Source organism: Oncorhynchus keta, chromosome 10 (assembly GCF_023373465.1).
Source record: "Oncorhynchus keta strain PuntledgeMale-10-30-2019 chromosome 10, Oket_V2, whole genome shotgun sequence".
Lineage (NCBI taxonomy): Eukaryota > Metazoa > Chordata > Actinopteri > Salmoniformes > Salmonidae > Oncorhynchus > Oncorhynchus keta.
The window spans coordinates 38,922,866-38,948,969 of record NC_068430.1 but is presented as its reverse complement, the minus strand read 5'-3'; the positions used below and the strand labels follow the sequence as shown (position 1 = coordinate 38,948,969).

Here is a 26,104-nt window from a genome sequence, read left to right as displayed (position 1 = left end):
CCTTTTAGTCTTTTTTTATTAATGGTTTTGTCCTACAGTCTGTGTCTGTAACTTCAACAACACTCCAACTGTGCTGCTCTCCCTCCCCTCGTGTCTCATAGGAGGGTTATCAGAAGCAGGATCTCTGCGTCTATGCCGTTGTGTTTATGTTCACTCTCACTGCGCCACACTTTGGGATTAGGGAGATACTCAGTGCGGGGGGGGGTAAGGCCAGGGGCGAATAGTGAGAGTCATTTGGGAGTTTTAAGGAGGTGGATCGGATCAGGGGGGTTGGTGGCTGTTGTCCAAATCCCTCGCACCCGCAGAGTCCTGTCTCATACGGTGGTGACCCTCATGACCACCTCACGGTTGGTCGTGGAGCTGATGCGTGCATTGCTGGGCCTCAGCTGGCTGAGGATGTGCAGGATGGTGTAGCCACAGTGGTGGTTGAGAATAGTCCTAACACGCTGGCCTGCCAGGCCTCCCCTGTCCGCCCCGGCTGAACTGTGGGGAGGGTTTCGACCCCCACGCCCCCCACCCTTGCTGCTGGAGCTGACAGGGTCGCCCAGGTCCTTGTCTTTCTCATAGTTCAGTACTTTCCACTGCTGGTTCACGGCCTGCCAGCGCTTAAAGATCCGGTATACAGACGATCCTTCATGAATTATAAGACCTGGACAGAGAAAACCAGACAGACATGGACAGACAGACATGGGCAAGTAAGAGAGAGAAAGGGAGAGAGAGAGAGGACAGGTATGAACGTGAGGGATGCAGGAGCGATACAAGAGGTAGGAGATAGAGAGACAGTGAATAGAAAATAGGTTGATGGAGGAGGAAGGCAAATGGATGGAGAGAAGTGAAAGATTGCAGAGTGTGAATAGCCAGACAAAGAAGGAAACAGATAAAAGGACACAGAGAAAGAGAAGGACAGGAGAGAAAGTAAGAACACACTCTGGGGGAAAAAAACCTTTAAGGCAGACATTATTGTCGGCTGCCTTTGCACAAGTATGCTGTAAATATTTAAACAGTCTGGATGTACAAGGCTCTTGAGAAGTGGCTGTACATTTTCAGCATTACATGTCACACAGACTACGACCTAAGTGAGATAAAAGCCCAAACAGAAACGAGCAAAACAAACAAATTGCTCTCACTAACTAAATTATACACACACACACAGCTGACAACTCAAGGACAACTGACCATGAATGTTAAAATGATCAATAGTTAATAGCGTTTCTTTATCGCTTTGTGGTGAATTTTCAAAACTCTTACTACAAAACACCAAACTGGTAACACTTGTAATGCAACCAGTCTTACATTCAAAACCTTTCATTGTGCAAGGTTGCTAGGCACGTGGCCCCTCAAATATGTCCTGTTTTTATTTATTTTTCAGATGTTAAATTAATAACTAAAGTTAATTTAAGCCCACATTTGATAACATTTATTTATAAAAAGATCTGTCAGCTGAAGTTTGCGGAAGGGGCACACTGACTGGACCAGGAAAAAAGTACCCCCCTATTCTCCATAATAAGTGGTTCCTTCCGAGGTGCACCAAGGAGCAGATACGTTACTTCAGTGGAGGAGGAGAGAGAGTGTTGGGTGGCACACACCTCATTTGATTTGATTTTAGCTGCCGGTGATGGGCAAGATTCGCAGGAACTATTTTGTTCCAACTAGATCCCCACACTTGACAAACTGAGCTCATTAATCAGTTCAGTGATTGCCTAAATTCAACACACCTGGTCTTCCAGGTCGGTTAAATAAAAAACATGCCGTGCCTGCAGCACTCCAGTACCAGGGTTGCCTACCCTTGGTATTGGCCGTAGGGGTGCATTTCTTTCTTGTTTTGGACTGTCTGGATTATTTTCATATTGGTACTGTATTGAAATTGAGTTACAGCACTGTAGGAGCGAGAACAACAAGCATTTCGCTGCACCTTCTGTAACATCTAAATTGTTTATGCAACCAATAAAATTTGATTTGTTGCACATATCTGGTCTTGTCAATATCTGATTTTTTTAAACGTACTGTGAAATAAAATCACAACAGTCATCATAGTAGTAGTATTGGAATATTGTCCTTATTTGTCTATTTTTCATTAGTTTTTACCTGTATCTGTTGTATCTTCTGTAGCTCAGTTGGTAGAGCATGGCGCTTGTAACGCCAGGGTAGTGGGTTCGATCCCCGGGACCACCCATACGTAGAATGTATGCACACATGACTGTAAGTCGCTTTGGATAAAAGCGTCTGCTAAATGGCATATATATATAGTACATTTGAGTATTAATCATACTTTTATGTTTCTACATTGCAGACATACATTTTCATTATGTAGTTCTCAAAATCTGTAGTAGACAAACCGGTTTACATTTAGAATCTTTAGGTTTACCAAACATTTAAGCAATCATCAATTAAGAGCGATCAGATTGTGTAACAGTAAAATGTTGTTTAACAAAACATGTATTTCTACAGTAGATGAAACACTGATTAAGTTTGGAGAAAAAGTGACTGTATGATTTTGTGTGTTTTACTTCGTCAACTGAAAGTGGGCTTTGAGTTTTGAAGCAAATGCCTTTATGATGAACTGTTTTTGAGTTTTGTACTAAGAGTTGTGAAAATGTACCGCATACTTGTGAAAACTGCACCACTGTAATTAAAAAACTGTAGGATGCTTCACCTTGTCAAAGTTCAGGTCAGACATAGTAACTGTCAGGAGACCAATCACAAAAGCTTAGGAAGAAAAGGTAGAATATCTGTAAACTGTTTAGATCCTAGACCTAGTGCTGTAACACTGGAACGTTTCAACCACCCTTCCTACATTCAAACTCTGGGAGCATTGTCACACCCTGACCGTAGATGTCTCTGTTTTCTATATATTTTGGTTAGGTCAGGGTGTGACGAGGGTGGGTACTCTAGGTTTTTGTATGTCGAGGGTTTTTTGTATGTCTAGGGTTTTTGTATGTCTGGGATCATATTTAGGCAGGCCTTTTTTTCCCCACTTTCTGGTGTGGGATCTTGTCTATGTGTAGTTGCCTGTCAGCACTATAGTGTATAGCGTCACGGTTCGGTTGTCATTTTGTTCAGTGTTCATTCTTTTAAAGAGAATGTACGCATACCACACTGCGTCTTGGTCTCCTTCATATGACGAACGTGACAAGCATGTAGGTATTCTCCTTTGTTGTCATATGCAACTCTACTCATACCTGCAATTGCAATCACAAAAGCTTATGTTTATCTTTGATAGTATATCAGTGAGGTCTACGTTATAGAACCTTCTAGCTTACCTATGCACACAATGTCCATGAAGCCGTACATGCCATAGCAGATCTGGAAGAGCAGGTCCTGGCGCTGCCACTTGGCCGAAGGGCTGAGGGACGACCACACCAGCCAGGAGATGCTGGCGATAAGGAACAGAGAACCCAGGATGATGGCTGCTATCTGCACCTTCTCTATCACCGTCAGAGAGATGGCTTGCCACTGGAGAGGGGGGTATACAGAGAGGGGGAGAGAGAGGGGTGGTGGAGAGAGAAAGAGGGAGGTGGAAGGAGGGAGAGGTGGATCAATGTGTGTCTTTTTGGTGGAGATAATTATCTGTGCACTGATGTCATGCAATTGCAGGCAGGAAGACGTGAAAAGGTGTTTTGTTACATTTGTATGTATTTTCGGAGCATTGGAGTGCTATGTTTCAGCATTCACAGAATACCTTTGATTTGGTATGGAAACCCTGAGGTATAGGGCAGCACTTGTAGTCACTTACACCCACATGCGCACACACAAACAGATCCTGTACCTGCAGTGGGTTCTTGGTGCTGATGGCCAGGACCTGGTACTTGAAGTAGCAGAGCTCACAACTCCAGGAGCCTCTCTCGCTGATCCAGCGGATGAGGCAGGGCTGGTGAGTACAGCGCACAGAGCCGTCACAGCGACACGGGCTCAGCAACTCCCCCTGCAGGACACAGAGACATATGCTTCAGTTAAATCTCTCTAAATATCTACTGAAGGCATGGGCAACTACTCCGGTCTTTTGATCCTAGACTTTTGGTCCAGACTAGCACTAAAATACCTGATTCAGCTAAGCATGATGTGGATGATTCATAGATTTGTTGAATCAAGTGTATTAGTAATGGGTTGCTACAAAAGCCTGCAATCCCTGAGACCAGGCACAAAGCACTGAATCGTGGGTGAAGCTGACATGGATGTTCAAAAACAAGTGTGCACCTGGATCTCTAGAGGCACTTCTGGGTACAGGGTTTTCTTAAGGGTGTTGTTTGAATAGTCATTTGAGACACACATGAGTACACCTGCACCTTGGTATCTGGCAGTATTCCTAGATTGCTATCTAAAATAGGACATCTGCCATATTCTTGATTCCCTTCAACATGAGATCCACATAAATATCAATGTCAAGTCGTATAGCCACTGGCTGAGGTTAGAGGTCAGGGTCAGGTGGCTTATCCCCATCATCTTGTGGTTTATTCCATTACATTAAGTCCTGCCATCTAGTCTAGGACATTACTCACTATGGTAGTCTGGATGGAAGAGGACAAGCATTTCCATGGTAATAAGATGGTATAAATTTGCCAGGATAGTCCAGTACAACACATTACAAAATGGAGTACAGGGATTGTGCATAAAAGGTGAGTGATGTTTTGTGTGATGGAAGCAGGTATGTATAGTATAGTAAGAGGCATATTAATGTCATTGGATAAGTCAGGGGGGCATTACAGTTTGCATTATGGTACATAAGACCAGGATACTGTACTGTAACTTCCCAAGCACAGGCAAAGAACAAGGAAGTTGTTGAATGCAGAACATTTATTTAGCTCACATTTCATGATTGTAGTTGTTAATAAGAGAGATTGTACAGCTGTATAGCTTTACATGATTTGGGAGAGGATGACATTGCTAATCCTGACATAAGCCCCCACATTAATTGTAGATGATTGGCACCAGGTTGACACACTCTCAAGAGATATAATGTTATTCACATTACACCATGAAAGTCCCCAACATAATCAAATTGAAAGTGGCTTTCTTGTCCCTCAGTATGTTCCTCAGTACACAAACATGCACACAACAATATAGCAAGGCATACCATGTGGTGCTGGGCCCAGTCAGGTCTTTGACAACAATACACTACATGGCCAAAAGTATGTGGACACCTGCTCGTTGAACATCTCATTCCAGAATCATGAGCAGTAATATGGAGTTGGTCCCCCTTTGCTGCTCTAACAGCTTCCATTCTGGGAAGGCTTTCCACTAGATGTTGGAACATTGCTGTGAGGCACTACTGTTGAGCGATTAGGCCTGGGTCGCAGTCAGCGTTCCAATTCATCCCAAAGGTGTTCGATGGAGTTGAGGTCAGGGCTCTGTGCAGGCCAGTCAGATTTTTTTCACACTGATCTCAACAAACAATTCTGTATGGACCTCGCTTTGTGCACAGGGGGCATTGTCATGCTGAAACAGGAAAGGGCCTTCCTCAAATTGTTACCACAAAGTTAGGAGCGCAGAATTGTCTAGAATGTCATTGTATGCTGTAACATTAAGATTTCCCTACACTGGAACTAAGGGTCCTAGCCCGAACCATGAAAAATAGCCCAGACCATTATTCCTCCTCCATCAAACTTTACGGTTGACACTATGTATTGGGGCAGGTAGCGTTCTCCTGGCATCCACCAAACTCTGATTCGTCCATCGGACTGCCAGATGGTGAAGATTGATTCATCACTCCAGAGAACGCGTTTCCACTGCATTTCTTAGGTTTGTGTGCGGCTGCACGGTCATGGAAACCTATTTCATGAAGCTTCCCGTGAACATTTATTGTGCTGATATTGCTTCCAGAGGCCGTTTGGAACTCGGTAGTGAGTGTTGCAACTGAGGACAGACAACGTAAGCTTGTGTGGGCTACCACGTCGCGGCTGAGCAGTTGTTGCTCCTAGACGTTTCCACTTCATAGTAACAGCACTTACAGTTGACCGGGGCAGCACTAGCAGGGCAGAAATTTGATGAACGGACTTGTTGGAAAGGTGCCATCCTATGACGGTGCCACGTTGAAAGTCACTTGAGCTCTCCAGTAAGGCCATTCTACTGCCAATGTTTGTCTATGGAGATTGCATGGCTGTGTGCTCGATTTTATACACCTGTCAGCAATAGGTGTGGCTGATTCCACTAATTTGAAATGGTGTCCACATGCTTTGTTGATACATGTATAGTGTATAACAAGCCATACCGTGCGGTGCTGGACCCAGTTAGGTCTTTGACACATTCAAATCAAATAAAAATCTAACTTTATTTGTCACATGTGCCGAATACAACAGGTGTAGTAGACCTTACCATGAAATGTTTACTTACAAGCCCTTAACCAACAATGCAGTTCAAGAAAGAGTTAAGAAAATATTTACCAAATAAACTCAAGTAAAAACAGCATCAATGTAACAGTATAACTTTAGACCATCCCAGGGTTCGAACCAGGGACCCTCTGCACACATCAACAACAGTCACCCACGAAGCATCTTTACCCATCGCTCCACAAAAGCCGCGGCCCTTGCAGAGCAAGGGGAACCTCTACTTCAAGGTCTCAGAGCAAGTGGCGTCACCGATTGAAACGCTATTTAGCGCGCACCACCGCTAACTAGCTAGCCGTTTCACATCCGTTACAGTAGTACAATAAAATAACAATAATGAGGCTATATACAGGGGGTATCCCGATACCGCGATACTTGCATAAAAAGGTTGGATGGAAACCTGGTTACTGGGAATTTGGTCAAAAACATTGTAATGGCTTGTTAGATTGAATAAAAGTTTCGTAATGTTTAGGTTGCTATGAGTGTAATGATATAAGTATGACACAAGACATCCAGGCAACCTTGAAAAATAAAAAACTTTATATTTGAGTTGTGCCTGTTGTTCACACACATCTGCCCTCTCATTGGCTAGAATGGTCTCCTCCCAACTGACATACATTTTTTAAATAAATGTCTTTCCATTGTTAGAGCGGCCACTTGAGTATCTGATCAATATAATGGATAATATGTGGTAGTGACGTGTCTCTAGGCTTTCGAGATGGCATCAGTTTCCATTTTTTTTTCTTTTACGGTCTCAACCATTGCAAGTCAAAATGTGATTGGTTGATTCCACTTTCACTCGCGGATGCTGCTCCAATACAGTTGAATTGCAAAGGCCTCCTGTCTAGCTTCTGAAGGCCTAGCCAACAGCTAAGCTAGATAGCTTTATTTTTATCCCCAGAGACCACCAAATAAAAATCCTGAATGGATCTTTTTTTCTCTTCAATGTTAACCCTTTCCTTTCCAAAACAAACTGAAGACATTAAATCCGAATTTTATTGAAATATTATTGAAAAGATAGGAATTAAATAAAAATTCTAACTAAATGTATACTTAAAAAAAATACAACAATTATAACCCTAACCCTTCTCTCAAGGCCCTTACGGTTCCCCACTGCCCATTTCCTTCTCCTCTTTCTTTCTCCCTCTTTCGCTTGCTGTGTTCCCCCCTCAATATTGTTTACCTTTCTCACACTCTCTCTGTGTGTGTGTGTGTGTGTGTGTGTGTGTGTGTGTGTGTGTGTGTGTGTGTGTGTGTGTGTGTGTGTGTGTGTGTGTGTGTGTGTGTGTGTGTGTGTGTGTGTGTGTGAGAGAGAGAGAGAGAGAGAGTATATGTAGGTGTTTTTGTGTGCTCAGATTCCAGATAGCCACAGGGCTGCTGTAGAGACGGAGAGGAGAGAGAAGTGGAAGGGAGGACGGTGACGGGAAGGAGGGGTGGACGGTGAGTCAGCGCACATGTCTCACTGCCTGTTTGCCGGCATGGCCATCCAGAAAGCCAATGGCATCCCACTGGACACAAACAGGATAAATCAACATTGTTTTAATGTATTGTGATGCAGAATCTGCATTGGATTTGAAAAAAGTAATCAACTCTTGTTTTGAGGGTGAAATTTCAACCACATGATTTGATCTGCACACATGGGTGGCAGGTAACCTGGCGGTTTTAAGAGCGTTGGGCCAGTAACAGAAAGGTCACTGTTTGAATCTCAGAGATGGCAAGGTGGAAAAATCTGCCGTTCTGCCCTTGAGCAAGCCAGTCAACCCCCAACAACTGCTCCCCGGGTGCTGATGACGTCGATTAAAGCAGCCCCCTGCGCCTCTGAATCAGAGGGGTTGGGTTAAATGAGGAAGACACATTTTGGTTGAATGCATTCAGTTGTGCAACAGACTAGGTATCCCCTTTCCCTCATGGTAACCACATTTCAACATAGACAGACCTTGTATAAAATATTTTAAATTTGTACCATAAAAACAATGATATAGTGGATATAACCTTGAAAAACTATCTTAATTTTAAAAATACAATAGGCAGGGCAGCACCTCCTACTGGAGAATTGACCAAACTACAGCTACCCCATGTTCTCGCATCCAATGTTTTAACCAAGCCCCGCTTAGCTATTTGTCACTGACTATTACCAATATGCTATCGTTAGAATGATTGTTGAGAGATCTCCACTTAAAAACTAAATAGATTCTTTGTTGTTATCAAAGTAATTCCAAAGGGTAGGTTTAACAGATCAAATGAAATGTGACAATACTTGATCAATGATGCTATTCAGGCCGCAACACAATTCAATATCACTAAATATCATGACATTTTAAATCAACCAAAGCTTGAAACCCTAGGCATACTGTATAAGTCATCAACACCTATTGTTTGAATTCAACCCAGAATTCAACAAACAATATACCATATAGTATGCCTAGGGTTTCAAGCTCCGGTTGATTTAAAATGTCATGATATTTATGGATAATGAAGTGTTTGGTTGTCGACGTAACCAAATATCAACATTTGAAGGAGATGTACAGTTGAAGTCGGAAGTTTACATACAATTTAGCCAAATACATTTAAACTCAGTTTTTCACAATTCCTGACATTTAACCTCTAGTAAAAAGCAGGTCAGTGAGGATCACCGCTTTATTTTAAGAATTTGAAATGTCAGAATAATAGTAGAGGGAATCGTTTATTTCAGCTTTTATTTCTTTCATCACATTCCCAGTGGGTCAGAAGTTTACATGCACTCAATTAGTATTTGGTAGCATTGCCTTTAAATTGTTTATTGTTTGGGTGGCCTTCCACAAGATTCCCACAATAAGTTGGGTGAATTTTGGCCCATTCCTCCTGGCAGAGCGGGTGTAACTGAGTCAGGTTTGTAGGCCTCCTTGCTCGCACACACTTTTTCAGTTCAGCCCACAAATTCTCTATAGGATTGAGGTCTCCAATACCTTGACTTTGTTGTCCTTAAGCCATTTTGCCATAACTTTGGAAGTATCCTTGGGGTCATTGTCCATTTGGAAGACCCATTTGCGACCAAGCTTTAACTTCCTGACTGATGTCTTGAGATGTTGCTTCAATATCCCTCATGATGCCATCTATTTTGTGAAGTGCACCAATCCTTCCTGCAGCAAAACACCCCCACAACATGATGCTGCCACCCCCGTGCTTCACGGTTGGGATAGTGTTCTTCGGCTTGCAAGCCTCCCCCTTTTTCCTCCAAACATAATGATGGTCATTATGGCCAACAGTTCTATTTTTGTTTCATCAGACCAGAGGACATTTCTCCAAAATGTACAATCTTTGTCCCCATGTGTAGTTGCAAACCGTCGTCTGTTTTTTTAATGACGGTTTTGGAGCAGTGGCTTCTTCCGTGCTGAGCGGCCTTTCAGGTTATGTCGATATAGGACTCGTTTTACTGTGGATATAGATACTTTTGTAACCGTTTCTTCCAGCATCTTCACAATGTTACCTTGCCTGGGGCGGCAGGGTAGCCTCGTGGTTAGAGTGTTGGACTAGTAACTGAAAGGTTGCAAGTTCAAATTCCTGAGCTGACAATGTACAAATCTGTCGTTCTGCCCCTGAATTGCCTAAAGCCACTGTTCCTAGGCTGTCATTGAAAATAAGAATTTGTTCTTAAAGGTCCTTGCACTTTTCACATTTCTAGGAGACAGAAAGCATCTCCATCATGAGCGGTATGACAGTCCCATGGTGTTTATACTTGCATACTATTGTTTGTACAGATGGACGTGGTACCTTCAGTTGTTTGGAAATTGCTCCCAAGGATGAACCAGAGGTCTTGGCTGATTTATTCAGATTTTCCCATGATGTCAAATAAAGAGGTACTGAGTTTGAAGGTAGGCCTTGAAATACATCCACAGGTACACCTCCAATTGACTCAAATGATGTCAATTAGCCTATCAGAAGTTTCTATAGCCATGACATAATTTTCTGGAATTTCCAAGCTGTTTAAAGGCACAGTCAACTTGTGCATGTAAACTTCTGACCCACTGGAATTGTGATACAGTGAAATAGTCTGTCTGTAAACAATTCTTGGAAAAATGACTTGTGTCATGCACAAAGTAGATGTCCTAACCGACTTGCCAAAACTATAGTTTGTTAACAAGATATTTGTGGAGTGGTTGAAAAACAAGTTTTAATGACTCCAACCTAAGTGTATGTAAACTTCCACTTTCAACTGTATCTTCTGCTTGGATAGTTATATCTGTGCCACTGACTTAGTCTGGCTTTAATTCCAGTTTGTCTACAAATAGAATAGTTATATGTTGGATTCTCATCTCCATCTCAACCAAATATCTAAATTAAATAGGAAGAAATCAAATGAAACTTTAAAGTGTATTTAAAGTCTGATTTGATGTATTCCTTTTCTAGAACTTAAATGTTTGTTTGAGATGGAAACATGAATCCAACATATCAAATTAAAGAATAGGACTAATTCAAATCAAACTTAATTTAAAGTGATTTAAAGTTTTATTTGATTTAGGTTGAGATGGAGATGGGAATCCAACATATGTCAATTATTCATTTGTTGACAAACTAGAATTAAAGCCAGACTAAGTTAGTGGCTCAGATGGAACTATTCAAGCAGAAGATATATCTCCTTCAAATGTTGTTATTTGCTGCATTAACACGCAAGCACCATTCAATTTTACTTTTGTAATACGGTAAATAGCCTAAAGTTGTCACGCCCTGATCTGTTTCACCTGTCCTTGTGATTGTCTCCACCCCCTCCAGGTGTCGCTTATTATCAGCAGTGTATTTCTCCCTGTGTTTCCTGTCTCTCTGTGCCAGTTTGTCTTGTTTTGCCAAGTCAACCAGTGTTTGCCCTAGCTCCTATTTTTCCCAGTCTCTGGTTTTTCCCTAGACCTCCTGGTTTTGACCCTTTCCTGTCCTGACGCCGAACCCGCCTGCCTGACCACTCTGCCTGTTCTGACCTCGAGCCTGCCTATCCCCTTGTACTGTTTGGACTCGAACGTGATCACTGAACCCCTGCCTGTCCTGACCTCGAGCCAGCCTATCGCCTGGTACTGTTTGGACTCTGACCTGGTTTATGAACTCTCGCCTGTCCCCGACCTGTTTTTACCTACCCCTTTTGTTATAAGAAATATCGGAGCTCAACCATCTGCCTCCTGTGTCTGCATTTGGGTCTCGCCTTGTGCCCTTATAAAAGTGAAGACGATCTTGCAAATGAATGTAACATTTGACCTTAAAATGAGTAACACATCCATGGGCACATTTTGAGGTTACTGTAACTATACATTTCTTCTTCGGTAATCATATAAAGCATGCATAGGTCATCGCAGGTCTGTGGAGATCTTCAAAATCGCTGTAATAATCTATGCAGAATCTTGAACGGCATTGATCACTTGCACCATGTATTTTTAATGTCATCTCAACTGCAATCCAGGTCATTTGTTTTTTACATTAGTTGAAGCACAGTGATATCACATTCCTCTTTTGTACTGTATAAATTAACGAAATATCTGACATTTTGTTCCGATTTGAACTTTGCTGTGCGTTTTAAATGGTTGAAAGTGAAGTGATAAGACGTTTGTGTGACAACTTAACCAAAAAAATGTCAGACATTGTTTTTCCATTGGAATTTGGTCGTGCTTTTAGATGGTTGAAAGCATTGGAAATTCAACTGTCTTTTTGAGTGGGTGAATATAGGTTGTAATCTCATTGATCAATGTCTCAACCAAATGTTACCCAATTTTCCATGTTGAAATTATGTAGTGCCCTGTGTCCACTTAGGATAAAAACATTTTACAATTACGCACACAAAACACTCTTGAGCTTTTATGCGGTCCATTTAATGAACATACTTTACATTTTTACTACTGAACTTATTTAGGCTTGCCATAACAAAGGGGCTGAATACTTATTGACTCAAGACATTTCAGATTTGATTTGTTTTATTACATTTTAGTAATTTAGCAGACACTCTTATCCAGAGCGACTTACAGTTAGTGAGTGCATTAATTTTCATACTTTTTACTACATGTCCCCTCGTGGGAATCGAACCCACAACCCTGGCCTTGCAAGTACCATGCTCTACCAGCTGAGCCCAAAAGAATTATACAAACAAAATTCCACTTTGACAGTATGGGGTATTGTGTACAGACCAGTGCCACAAAATCTAAATTTAATCCATTTTAAATTCCGGTTGTAACAGAACAAAATGTGGAAAAAGTCTCTCACTTTCTGATGGCACTGTATGTGGAGTAATCATAGTCAGTCAGTGCTGGTGCTTTGGTATTTTCCTTCATTCAATCACAGTGATTCTTTCCACTGTGATACCTCCTAATTCATCCAAAATAGTAGGACTAATTTCTCTCACCCCTATTGCCCAGATTTTGTTTTCTACATTGAGATGTGTTATCGGTCTCTGTAGTTCATTCTATGAACATTATATTGTATTTGAATCCTGCAACCAAGTGTATCTCAGTCTTGATCAATACTTATTATCGTCAATCAACACTTATTCTCAGCTAACAGCTAACAATCACAGACAAAACATTAGTTTCATATACAAAGTGAATGTTGAAAGAATGTCTCCACAGAGTACTGAAAACGTTCCTGAAATCGCTCGCTGGATTGTATCTTTGTCTCTCTGTCACTATGATGTTTTGGGGGATGAAGTATGGAGTATTGAGCATGGGTGGGACCAAACTTGATTCCCAACCTCAAAACACGCACATAACTTAATATAAATAAGATTTGTTTCAGGACATATAAATATCCACAGCAGTTGATGGTTCAATTGGCAAGGACTGAAGTAGCTGGATCCAAAAAGAACCAGCATCATTATATAGGCTAATTCAAGGGTAAGTGAATCTGCTCCTTGGGCATAATGCATTATAAATCAAATCATGTAGACAGCTATGTAACCAATGATTTATGTGTAAATGGGATGTTATGGAGAGACAGGTGAACCAATTATGACATAGAGTACCACAGTATGACTCATAATACCCATAAAACCTAGCAGTCAAACAGGGAAATGGTTCCAATAATTTTTCCACCATTCATTTTTCCCATAGGGTATTTTAGAAACACTGTGTTTTCATGTAGGCTTACCCTGGCGTGACATTTTGATAACTGTGTAAATCTCTCTAGGACAAGGTGACTTTTATCAATATATTTGCAAGTATTTACCCCCCCAAAATTAAATGCTAATTTACTGCTAATGTGGCTATAATAAAGAACTACAAATGCCATGATGACCTGCACAAAACTGGCAATAGATGCAAAGGTCAGAATATCTGGATTAACTATCTAATGTTAGCTAAATGTAGTAATAATTTATAAATGTAAATTTAGTAAATGTAATAAATTGGCTACATTGCTTAAAATGGACAATTCTGTGATCTGTCTTGTGCATGTTTTCAATTGACACAATACCTGTTAGCAAAGGTTTCAGTTAGTGATGACATGCAGGATCTGGCCTTGCAGGGATTTTTAGTTTTGCATGGTCTACTTTGATGCTAATTAACATGTTTGAATCTGAGAGTAAATAAACGTGAATATATTGGTAATATTCAACTTGTTCGAGAGAGATTTACACAGTTATCAAAATGTCACGCCAATGTCAATGGAAGGCAGGTAATTAAATAATCAAAAGAAGAACTTGTTTATTATAGCCTACCCACTTGGCAAAAACGGTTTAAATCAACGTTATTTCCATGTGATAGATTAACAAAACAATATATTGTTACGATGTTGAATCAACCTGGAAAACTGTTTGAATTTGACAAAAGTCATTAACGTAGGGTCATTTAGTATTTTTACCCAACGTTTAACCTAAACCCAATGACAAGGTGACATTTTTTGTTGATTTCACATTGAATTCACATTAGTTGACAACTCCAAAACTAGATGGTGAACTGACTTCTGTGCCCAGTGGGTAGGGGTTATAGGTACATATGATGTGAAATAGGCCTTGTGTGAAATCATTGTCAAAGCAAAAGAGATACCAATGCATGTAGGTCTAGATTATTTATGGTTCTCATAGAAATATTCAAACATTATTTTAACAACTCCAATTCAATTGCATGTGGCGCAGGAATCGCTGACTCGCTGCATTTTCCTAATCAAGTCACCTGCTGGTAACTCTTAACTGGTTACGACAGCTCATGAGGTCTCCAAAATATATTTAGACTAGGTGTGACTCTAATGACTGAAGAGGCTTCATGCATAGCTTTTATTTTTACCCATAACAGTAGGAGTAAAATGTCTCTATTCTCACCACTTACAACCAATTTTCTACTCTGAGACGCTTTGTGAATACAGGCCCAGGCTGGTTGACCCACAGTGACACAGCATGTTCATCTCTCCATCTCAGGTTGACAGAGTCAACAGGGAGTCACCCCCATCACCGAGCCGCTGGAGAACGGCCTGCTAATGATCATGAATATTTGATACCTCCTGACGAGGTGGCTAATTGTGTTTGTCGAAGATAAATGGCAAGCGCCACGGAGGTCGGGCCATCACCTGTTGAGACACTTAAACCTGAAGAATCGACGAGGAGAAGGAATAGAGAAACTGTGATAGAAGTGTGATATGCAAACAGCTTTTTATACTGTTCAACATACCTTGTGTCAATTGAAGCTTATCCTCAATACTGAGTAAACTAATGGTGTTTTCTAATGCAAGAAAAAAAAACTCTGAACCTTTCACCTATTACGACCTGTCAGGGCAAGGAGATTGAGGTTGTAACCTCATAAATATCTTGGAATTTTAATTGATGACAACCTCTTTTAAATTGCATATTCAACAACTTTAAAAAAAAATCAATCCTGAAAAGGGATTTTATTTTAGGAATAAGACCTGTTTTTCTTTTGAAGCCAGAAGGAGGCTAGTATCAGCTACATTTATGCCTTTACTAGACTATGGAGATATTTTATATATGAATGCTTCCGCTCAGTGTTTGAGATCAATTGACACTCTACCATGGCACTTAGAGATTTATTTTAAACTGCAAAACCCTTACGCACCACTGCACTTTGTATATCAGGGATGGCTGGCCTTCTCTAGTCACTCGTAGGCTCAGTCACTGGTATACTTTTATTTACAAAGACATTTTGGGTTTACTACCTTTTTAATTTGTGCATTTTTATTGTTCAGAAATGTGGTGGGTACTCTCTTCGTTCACTTGACTTTATCCTGCTAACTGTTCCAAATGTCCCAACTGAATTTGGTAAAAGGGCTTTTATGTACTCTGCGCCATCGCCTTGGAACGCCTTACAAAATACTTTTAAACTGGAAGAACTTGTCCCGATTGGTGTTTTTAAATCACTGATGAAGGATTTTGAGGCTGATTCCCTGACCTGTCAATGTTTTTAATTTGCTGTTTTATACTCTTGTGAATTCAATGGTTTTTACTAGATTACTTGTAGTTTTTCATGTTGTCTGTCTGTAATTTTTTTGTAATGACTTGGTGCTGCCTATCTTGGCCAGGGCGCTCTTGAAAAATAGATTTTAATCTCAATGAGGCCTTCCTGGTTAAATAAAGGTCAAATATATATATATATAGGTGTAGTGCTATTGCACTCTATGTGATTAATGTTGTGCTCCTCAAAATCCTCAGCTTTTTCATGAAGTTGTTTCAAGGCCAACAGTTACCTCTCACTATGTTGGGTAAAAGGCTGACCATAACTAAGGTTGGGATCAATTCCATTTCAATTACCCCATTAACTGAAATGTACACTACCGTTCAAAAGTTTTTGTCCATGAAAATAACATCAAATTGATCAGAAATACAGTGTAATAATAATATAATAATAATAATATAATAATAATAATAATAATAATATATGCCATTTAGCAGACGCTTTTATCCAAAGCGACTTACAGTCATGTGTGCATACATTCTACGTATGGGTGGTCCCGGGAATCGAACCCACTACCCTGGCGTTACAAGCGCCATGCTCTACCAACTGTGCTACAGAAGGACCACATTGTTAATGTTGTAAATGACTATTGTAGCTGGAAACGGCAGATTTTTTATGGAATATCTACATAGGTGTACAGAGGCACATTATCAGCAACCATCACTCCTGTGTTCCAATGGCATGGTGTGTTAGCTAATCCAAGTTTATCATTTTAAAAGGCTAATTGATCATTAGAAAACCATTTTGCAATTATGTTAGCACAGCTGAGAACTATTGTCCTGATTAAAGAAGCACTAAAACTCACGTCAACAGTGAAAAGACAACTCCGGGATGCTGGCCTTCTACGCAGAGTTGCAAAGAAAAAGACATCTCAGACTGGCCAATAAATAGAAAAGATTAAGCTGGGCAAAAGAACACAGACACTGGAGAGAGGAACTCTGCCTAGAAGGCCAGCTTCCCAGAGTCGCCTCCACTGTTGACGTTGAGACTAGTGTTTTGCGGGTACTATTTAATGAAGCTGTCAGTTGAGGATTTGTGAGGAATCTGTTTCTCAAACTAGACACCCTAATGTACTTGTCCTCTTGCTCAGTTGTGCACCTGGGCCTCCCGCCCCTCTTTAAAATAGTAATTTACAAGATGAACAATGTCTACACTGTATTTCTGATCAATTTGATGTTATTTTAATGGACCAAAAATGTGCTTTTCTTTCAAAAACAAGGACATTTCTAAGTGACACCAAACTTTTGAACAGTAGTTTATATTTTCCTCAATGACATTCAATTAGAAACATTTGGAAATGGAATTGGAATTCCAGTTAACCTTATGAATTGACTGAATTGAAAACACAACTGACATTCAAGTGTATCAAGTTGAATATAACCTCGCTATAGCAAGGGCTGATGTACGAAAATTGAAAATGTCAAACTGTACCAATATCAAAGCCAAAGAGTAACCTTTTTGTGGTGAATAGCTTACATAGAATCATCATAATGAAACCTCAAAAGCTAGAAAGGTACATGTACAAATGAACTTTCTCAATTAACCATATGGTTTTAGAAGAGATAACAGAATCCTTCAAATCTGCATTTTCTTCTCATCACCTATTTCCCTCTCTATTGTTCTTTTCCCACCATACTACACTTTACCTAACTGTCCATCTCACTTCCCCCTCTCTCAATCCCTCGCACTCCTTTGTCTCTTTCCCCTCCCCCACTGTCTTTCTCCATCTTATCATCGCCCCTTTATTATCTTTCTCTCTGCTTGGTTCATATCATTTAGGATGTACTACATAATGAGACACACACACACACACACACACACACACACACACACACACGCAACCGCACATACACATATGTTGACATTACAGAGTTAGTGCTCCAGAAACACCTGACGATGACAGAAAGGTTGTTATTGTCTCTGGTCTCAGACATAACTTACAACATTCCTCTCTGACTAGACCAGTGTGAAAAAAACAGTGTATATGAATTCATGCACAAGGTAATCAGATTCTTTCACCCATATGGTAATGACCACTTTCTGTATAGTTTCTATTCAGAGAACAAATACACAGGTAGATGGAAGAATGAGATTTAACCGACTCAAGTTGATTATATCTTTAATGTAATGGAGTGGAATACAGTGTTCATGGTGTGTTTCAGCTAAAACCCTGGGATTGCATGTGGGAGTTGTCCATCTAGACAATCCACTGTGGGCACACTTGGTTCCATGAGCATGTCTCTCCAGTGATGTTGGATGAATGTCAGAATCTGCCTGCAGTCCAATGCCTTACACATCAGCACTCTTCAACCAGCAGAGCCTGGGTCCATACACGTGCACCACCACCATTACCTCACTGCAAATAACATAGAGCTATAGCCAGCCGTTTCAAGGATATTCTTAGAACCACACTTGCTACACTTTGAAAATGAATTATCATCTAGGATAAAAGACTCCTCGACCTCCCATTCGAAACCCACTTCCTGAGCTCTTCTTTATCTGCAGTCTTTCGGTTAAATGAGAAAATGTGACCTGTTTAATATACATGTACAGTTAGAGGTTTGGAAGGAATACCATTCCCCAGTGCAGAGGTGGAATAATACACTTGACTGTAGATTTGTGATAAGGTTAGGGCACTATACCCCAAGCTACATGGTTTTTGTCTTGCAGACTCCACAGTCCTCTCTTCATCTCTTATTTCCCTGCACAGTAAGTCCCCATCACGACACTCCTATAAATCAACTCCATGCAATGTTGTCATCTCCACTCTATTAATGGACCCACGTGCCTCCTTTCAAAGGATACCACCAAGCCTAATTAAAAGTGTTCAAAGGTCCTGTCTCATTTGATTCCCTCAGGGGATCCCTATATCACGGGACATGGTGCTGCAACAGAGACTGTTCCTATCTATAAAACTACAGCCCAAAGTTAGACTTAGCTTGGGCCTTTTTTTATTTTGAGCTCTTTGACAAATAGCCCAATTCAAACAAAATGTATTTTAAATTTACTCAAGAATACAGGAAGATGATTTGCTAGAGTAACAGACATTTTCTACCATCACTAATATATTGAATTAGACTTGTTTTTATATGTACAGTATTTCTTAACAATGTTTAAAATATTTTGTGCAAACAATAATCTTTGTTGATTAATTGTGATTGGTTGTCATTATAAAAGGGCAAAGGTCATAAAATGCATTACCCAGGATGCACTTTACAATTGTATTTCACTTTATCTACTGGTAGCTTAGAGGTTAAGAGTGTTGTGCCAGTAACTGAAAGGTCGCTGGTTTGAATCCCCGAGCTGGCAAGGTTGAAAAATGGTCCGTTCTGCCCTTGAGCAAGGCAGTTAACCCCCAAACAACAACTGATCACTGGGCGCCTATGACGTTGATTAAGGCAGCCCCCCGTACCTCTCTGATCCAGAGGGGTTGGGTTAAATGTGGAAGCACATTTCGGTTGAATACATTCAGTTGTGCAACGGACTAGGTAGGTCCTACTGTGTTAAAACTACTGTATGTCATTGTTGCTCTCTAACATGTTGTACACCTCTTCACATTATTGGTGTTTTCCTTTTTGCCTGTGATGAAATCCTGAAAAGGTTTGCGATTGATGAAAACCTTTCAAGACTGTTGGTGTTATACAGTAGTGTCAGGTTCAGACTGACATTGAATCAAATCACAACAATCAGATTAATATCGAAAGCACTTCTGTTAAAATCATGGTATGTACCTACAGTATTAATTTGTATCTGGTTCTTGGTGGTGAAACCACTGCCTGTTTTACCCTGAAATTATCTACATGGAAACAGCATATGGAATATATATGTGTGTATGGAACAATGTATGGAACAACATGAGTATGGAACAATGTATTGAACAACATGTATGTATGGAACAATGTATGGAACAATATTATGTACAGTAGGGCAAAAAAGTATTTAGTCAGCCACCAATTGTGCAAGTTCTCCCACTTAAAAAGATGAGAGAGGCCTGTAATTTTCATTATAGGTGCACTTCAACTATGACAGGCAAAATGAGAAAAAAATCCAGAAAATCACATTGTAGGATTTTTTATGAATTTATCTACAAATTATGGTGGAAAATAAGTATTTGGTCAATAACAAAAGTTTATCTCAATACTTTGTTAAATACCCTTTGTTGGCAATGACAGAGGTCAAACGTTTTCTGTAAGTCTTCACAAGGTTTTCACACACTGTTGCTGGTATTTTGGCCCATTCCTCCATGCAGATCTCCTCTAGAGCAGTGTTGTTTTGGGGCTGTTGCTGGGCAACACGGACTTTCAACTCCCTCCAAAGATTTTCTATGGGGTTGAGATCTGGAGACTGGCTAGGCCACTCCAGGACCTTGAAATGCTTCTTACGAAGCCACTCCTTCGTTGCCCGGGCGGTGTGTTTCGGATCATTGTCATGCTGAAAGACCCAGCCACGTTTCATCTTCAATGCCCTTGCTGATGGAAGGAGGTTTTCACTCAAAATCTCACGATACATGGCCCCATTCATTCTTTCCTTTACACGGAGCAGTCGCCCTGGTCCCTTTGCAGAAAAACAGCCCCAAAGCATGATGTTTCCACCCCCATGCTTCACAGTAGGAATGGTGTTCTTTGGATGCAACTCAGCATTCTTTGTCCTCCAAACACGACAAGTTGAGTTTTTACCAAAAAGTTATATTTTGGTTTCATCTGACCATATGACATTCTCCCAATCTTCTTCTGGATCATCCAAATGCTCTCTAGCAAACTTCAGACGGGCCTGGACATGTACTGGCTTAAGCAGGGGGACACGTCTGGCACTGCTGGATTTGAGTCCCTGGCGGCGTATTATGTTACTGATGGTAGGCTTTGTTACTTTGGTCCCAGCTCTCTGCAGGTCATTCACTAGGTCCCCCCGTGTGGTTCTGGGATTTTTGCTCACCGTTCTTGTGGTCATTTTGACCCACGGGGTGAGATCTTGCGTGGAGCCCCAGATCGAGGGAGATTATCAGTGGTCTTGTATGTCTTCCATTTCCTAATAATTGGTCCCACAGTTGATTTCTTCAAACCAAGCTGCTTACCTATTGCAGATTCAGTCTTCCCAGCCTGGTGCAGGTCTACAATTTTTTTTTCTGGTGTCCTTTGACAGCTCTTTGGCCATAGTGGAGTTTGTAGTGTGACTGTTTGAGGTTGTGGACAGGTGTCTTTTATACTGATAGCAAGTTCAAACAGGTGCCATTAATACAGGTAACGAGTGGAGGACAGAGGAGCCTCTTAAAGAAGAAGTTACAGGTCTGTGAGAGCCAGAAATCTTGCTTGTTTGTAGGTGACCAAATACTTATTTTCCACCATCATTTGCAAATAAATTCATTAAAAATCCTACAATGTGATTTTCTGGATTTTTCTTTCTCATTTTGTCTGTCATAGTTGAAGTGTACCTATGATGAAAATTACAGGCCTCTCTCATCTTTTTAGGTGGGAGAACTTGCACAATTGGTAGCTGACTAAATACTTTTTTGCCCCACTGTATGTATGTATGTATGTATGTATGTATGTATGTATGTATGTATGTATGTATGTATGTATGTATGTATGTATGTATGTATGGAACAATGTGTGGAACAAAATGTATGTGTGCAACAATGTATGGAACAACATGTGTATGGTCTAGTAAAAGACAAACTGACGCACACCCACCAAAAACGTTATAGAGGTGCTGACTAATGAGAAGTAAATTATAAAAATAAAGAAGGTAATTCGCATACCCTAATTATGCTCCCAAACAGTTAATGCAACCAACGTTTCGGCATGCAGTGCATTCCTTCCTTTATTTATTTTTACAACATGTGTATGGAATAATGTATGGAACAAGATGTATGTTTGGAACAATGTATGGAACAATGTGTGTATGGAACAATGTATGCAACAAAACAACAATGTTTTACCCATTGGAGACATTTCCATATTCTATGTGTTGCTTTCTGAAATTAGACTTTTGGCATCCTAATAGGGTCACAATGAATTCAACCAAAATCCTGTTTAAACTCCTCAATAGAAGGAACCTGTATCACTGTCTGTTTTGGCTGCAGCTGGAACATGATGATGCAGAAACACCTCAACAAAGTTTATTAAGTTAAAAGGTTTGTATCCGTTTTAGTTATTGGGTTCCAGGAAAATGTAACAGTCTGTATGGAGCCAATATGTCATATTATTATTATTTAAAAATATATATATTTTACCAACCCAATCTTGTCTAATCGCTGCAACTCCCCTACGGGCTCGGAAGAGGAGAAGATGGAGTCATGTGTCCTCCGAAACATGACTCGACTAACCGCGCTCCTTAACACCTGCCAGCTTAACCCGGAAACCAGCCGCACCAATGTGTCAGAGGAAACACCGTTCAACTGGCATCCAGGTCAGCCTGCAGGCACCCGGCCCGCCACTAGAAGTCAAGATGAGCCAAGTAAATCCTCCCCGGCCAAACCCTCGGCTAACATGGGTGACGCTAGGTTAATTGTGCCCTGTCCAATGGGACTCTCGGCCACGGCCAGTTGTGGCACAGCCCGTAATGACCCCAGATCTGTAGTAATGGCTCTAGCACTGAGATGCAGGGCCTTAGACTGCTGAGCCACTCGGGAGGCCCTGCCAATATGGGGTCTTTGGAGACAAAGGTTGGCTTGATCCAAACAGTTTGATCTTTGAACTGATAAAAGACATGCTTGTTTGCCATAGCCTAGTAGAGGGATACCTGAGCTTCCCTGCAGTGTGTGCTTATGTATAGACCTGAAATACAGTACATGCAAAGAACCAACTTATAAGCTTTGAAGAAACTTATAGAAATAACCCTGGATACAATGGGTAGTCACAATGAGCAGGGGGAGGGTAGCCTAGACTTGGATAGATAGGTGAAATGCAGGGCTACGGTTGAGGACAGGGGAGCCTACCTGTTCGGGGCCCTGGAAACAGATCCGGCACTGCGGCGAGCGCATGCCACTGTCCAGGCTGCTTGTGAGCGACACCGCGTCCAGGCCTGCTTGGAGCTTCTGATCCTTCTCCTCGAATGCCAGGCTGCGCGGCCGGGGATCGGTGCCATAGTACTCCTCCTCATCGTCCCGAGTAGAACAGTCGAAGCGTGGCCACCCGCAGCCTCCTACCCCGAGCCCTCGCATGCTGCTCGTTCGCCTGTCTGTGTCTGTGTCTGAATCGGTCTCCCGTCTTGAGCCAGACCGCATGAAAACCAGCACTTTCAGTTCATTGAAAAACATACGGATCCGGTACTTAAACATCATGAACTAGCCCACATAGGCAAAATGCAGCTGTAGGGTGAAATAGAAGGTATCAATAAAGGGAGTTGGATGAATCAGGCATTTAGTTTGCATGATTTGGGAGCCAAAGGGGGCTTTGTTAGTATTATTATTGCCAAGTGCGAGGCTATTTGTTTCAAGTAGCCTTCTCTAGCTATGGTATCAAAACAAAATATCAGAGGTGTCTATAAAAAGTATGGCTGCCGGGCACAAATCTTGGTCAATAGAAATCCAAATATGACAATGTAAATAGATTGTATCATTCCTTGATACATTTTTTTCTGTTACCAAGTGTAGCCTATGATAGTCAATGCGGAAGTTTTTTAATGGATGGGCAGAGACGGTTTCTTTTCGGGAGTCAACGGATGCCAATACAAAACCATCATGATAGCTTTCAGTGTGAGCGATTAGCATATCCAAACAGCAATAAGATCAAACGGAATCCCCTCACGTTCATTTTCGACCCAGTCACTCATGGGACAATGCCAAAGCTTGAATTTAACGGGAGCTGTATTTAAGGGGAACCTTTAACATGGTTTTGAGCGAAAATGTGATATTCTATTTCAAGACGAGAGCGGAGCAAGATTGAGAGGGGTTCAGAGGAGCTTTGGAGTCTCAGGTATAATATAAAATTATATTAATGCTATGGCATGAGTAATTCCACCGAGTCATTTTGGGATGTTGCTTTCAGCTGTTTAGTCCATACAAAAAAAAGGCCAGTTGAAATTAAAACGAGATGGCAATCATCTCGCTTGTTTGTCCCTCAATGGCATGCTAGCCATCAGATCACCGTTTTTCTCTTCCCCTGTTTCCTTACTGTGTTTTTTCTGGCTGATAGATAGAGAATAGGCTACGTCCACACAGTTCCCCCTCCACACAAGTCCGAGAGACACTACTATCCAAAGTGTTTGCATTTTAAACAGAATCGGACGAGACACCAAAAATGTGTAGAAAAATGCACATCACTTTGCCATTGAATTTCCATGCTGCTTTTTTATTCTTTCTGCAATGATTCCTGCACAACACAAACCTGGAAGAACGAAGATGCCAGGGAAGAACCCCCCAGAATAGGCGAACGAAGCGATTACTTCGCTATGCCAGTTAAACTTTGCCATCAAATAACGGTTTCGTTTACTACCAATAACTAATTTCACCAGTTCAATTAATAACAATAAGACGTTCATTTACATGGTTGCGCTGAAATACTTGCTTCCGACAGCAAACGTGCCTCCATCGAAATCTGATAACTGGAGGATCCTGCCATGGAAATGCATGCTAGCCGAATTGAAACAGATGTGTTTATCTATATTGTTGTTGTCGAATCATTTTCTTATGATTATTCCTTCCTCCGTCTATCGGTAAAGGAAAAAGCTCCACCGTTTTGCTGCGCGTTGGCAGAAGCCGCTGTCCGTGGTGCTGATTTCCATGTGACGTTGCGGCCACGTGTTAGTCAGAGTATCCCGGGAAATCTAAACGGTGTATGGACAAGGACGGACGTTAGTAGTCTGCCATTGCAATAGGGTGTGTCTTTTATCAAATATCTCTCGTAACATGTGCCTATGCATCGTTTATTCAAAGCTTTCTCAAACAAGTCTAGGCCTATCACCTAAACGGATACTAGGGTATTGGCTTACATGGATGTTGTAATGATGCACATTGCTTCACTGGACACCCCACCATTGAAGTGTTCTTTCATTAAGTTCAGCCAGGTGGTACTTGATGCCACAAATAAAATGTTTAACAAATTTCAAAGAACTCGGCCAAGCAGCATCAGACGATTAAATAGATTAATTATGCCATAACTAGATTAGAATTTAATCACAGCCAGATGAAAACATTAGTCATGGAGATATGGGAGCGAGGGTAAAGCCTTGTGTATTATGAGCGCTGTCTGGCCCGGCCGGACACCGGCGGAGAGTCACCCTGGGTCGAACTCTCTAGGGGCAGGATGCTCTCTATCGGCTACACATGCAGCAGCCTACGGAGCGCTGGATCCACGTGCGCCTCGCATGTACACATAAGATTTTCACTCAATAATAAATGAGCTGAAAAATAAATCTTCTTCGGGATCGGTGTTCCTTCCACAGGATGGTTAAGCTAACGTAGGCTAATGCGATTAGCATGAGGTTGTAAGTAACGAGAACATTTCCCTGGACTTAGACATGTCTGATATTGGCAGAAAGCTTAAATTCTTGTTAAGCTAACTGCACTGTCCAACTTACAGTAGCTATTACAGTGAAATAATACCATGCAATTGTTTGAGGAGAGGGCACAATTTTGATCATGAAAAGTTATTCATAAACAAATTAGGCACATTTGGGCAGTCTTGATTAAAAAAATTGAACAGAAATTCAATGGTTCATTGGATCAGTCTAAAAACTTTGCACAAATGTGTTTACATCCCTGTTAGTGAGCATTTATCCTTTGCCAAGATAATCCATCCACCTGACAGGTGTGGTGTATCAAGAAGCTGATTAAACAACATGATCATTACACAGGTCCACCTGGTGCTAGGGACAATAAAAGGTGACTCTAAAATGTGCAGTTTCTTCACACAACACAATGCCACAATTGGAATGCTGACTGCAGGAATGTCCACCAGAGACCATGTGTAACCATGACAGCCCAGGACCTCCACATCCAGCTTCTTCACCTGCGGGATGGTCTGAGATGAGCCACCCGGACAGCTGATGAAACTTTTTGGGTTTGCATAACCAAAGGATTTCTGCACAAACTGTCAGAAACTGTGTCAGGGAAACTCATCTGCGTGTTCATCTTCCTCACCAGGGTCTTGACCTGACTGCAGTTTGGCATTGTAACAGACTATAGTGGGCAAATGCTCACCTTCGATGGCCAATTGCCTGCCTCAAAGTAGCCGCCCTTTGCCTTTATGACAGCTTTGCACACTCTTGGCATTCTCTCAACCAGCTTCATGAGGTAGTCACCTGGAATGCGTTTCAATTAACAGGTGTGCCTTGTTAAAAGTACATTTGTGGAATTTCTTTCTTTTTTAATGCGTTTGAGCCAATCAGTTGTGTTGTGACAAGGTAGGGGTGGTATACAGAAGATAGCCCTATTTGGTA

The 26,104-nt window shown here is 41.2% G+C and overlaps 1 protein-coding gene across 1 annotated transcript; it reads right to left on the bottom strand.

Annotated features, from left to right (window-relative positions):
• Positions 1-202: 202 nt before the first annotated feature.
• Positions 203-24,444, bottom strand: LOC118388668 (E3 ubiquitin-protein ligase MARCHF9-like). Its single transcript, XM_035778011.2, has 4 exons — positions 22,662-24,444; positions 3,767-3,922; positions 3,261-3,453; positions 203-649 (listed from the first exon to the last, which is right to left on the bottom strand). Exons 1-4 carry the CDS (start codon positions 23,004-23,006, stop codon positions 315-317), a joined length of 1,029 nt encoding a protein of 342 aa, XP_035633904.1. The 5' UTR covers positions 23,007-24,444; the 3' UTR covers positions 203-314.
• Between the last annotated feature and the right edge of the window lie 1,660 nt (positions 24,445-26,104).

Excerpts from the sequence above, each read along its gene's own strand:
- LOC118388668 (XM_035778011.2), bottom strand. The coding sequence starts at position 23,006 with ATGATGTTTAAGTACCGGATCCGTATGTTTTTCAATGAACTGAAAGTG. Across the intron at positions 3,923-22,661 it reads GTTTCCAGGGCCCCGAACAG|GGGGAGTTGCTGAGCCCGTG; the intron begins GTAGGCTCCCCT and ends TGTGTCCTGCAG. Across the intron at positions 650-3,260 it reads CATGGACATTGTGTGCATAG|GTCTTATAATTCATGAAGGA; the intron begins GTAAGCTAGAAG and ends TTCTCTGTCCAG.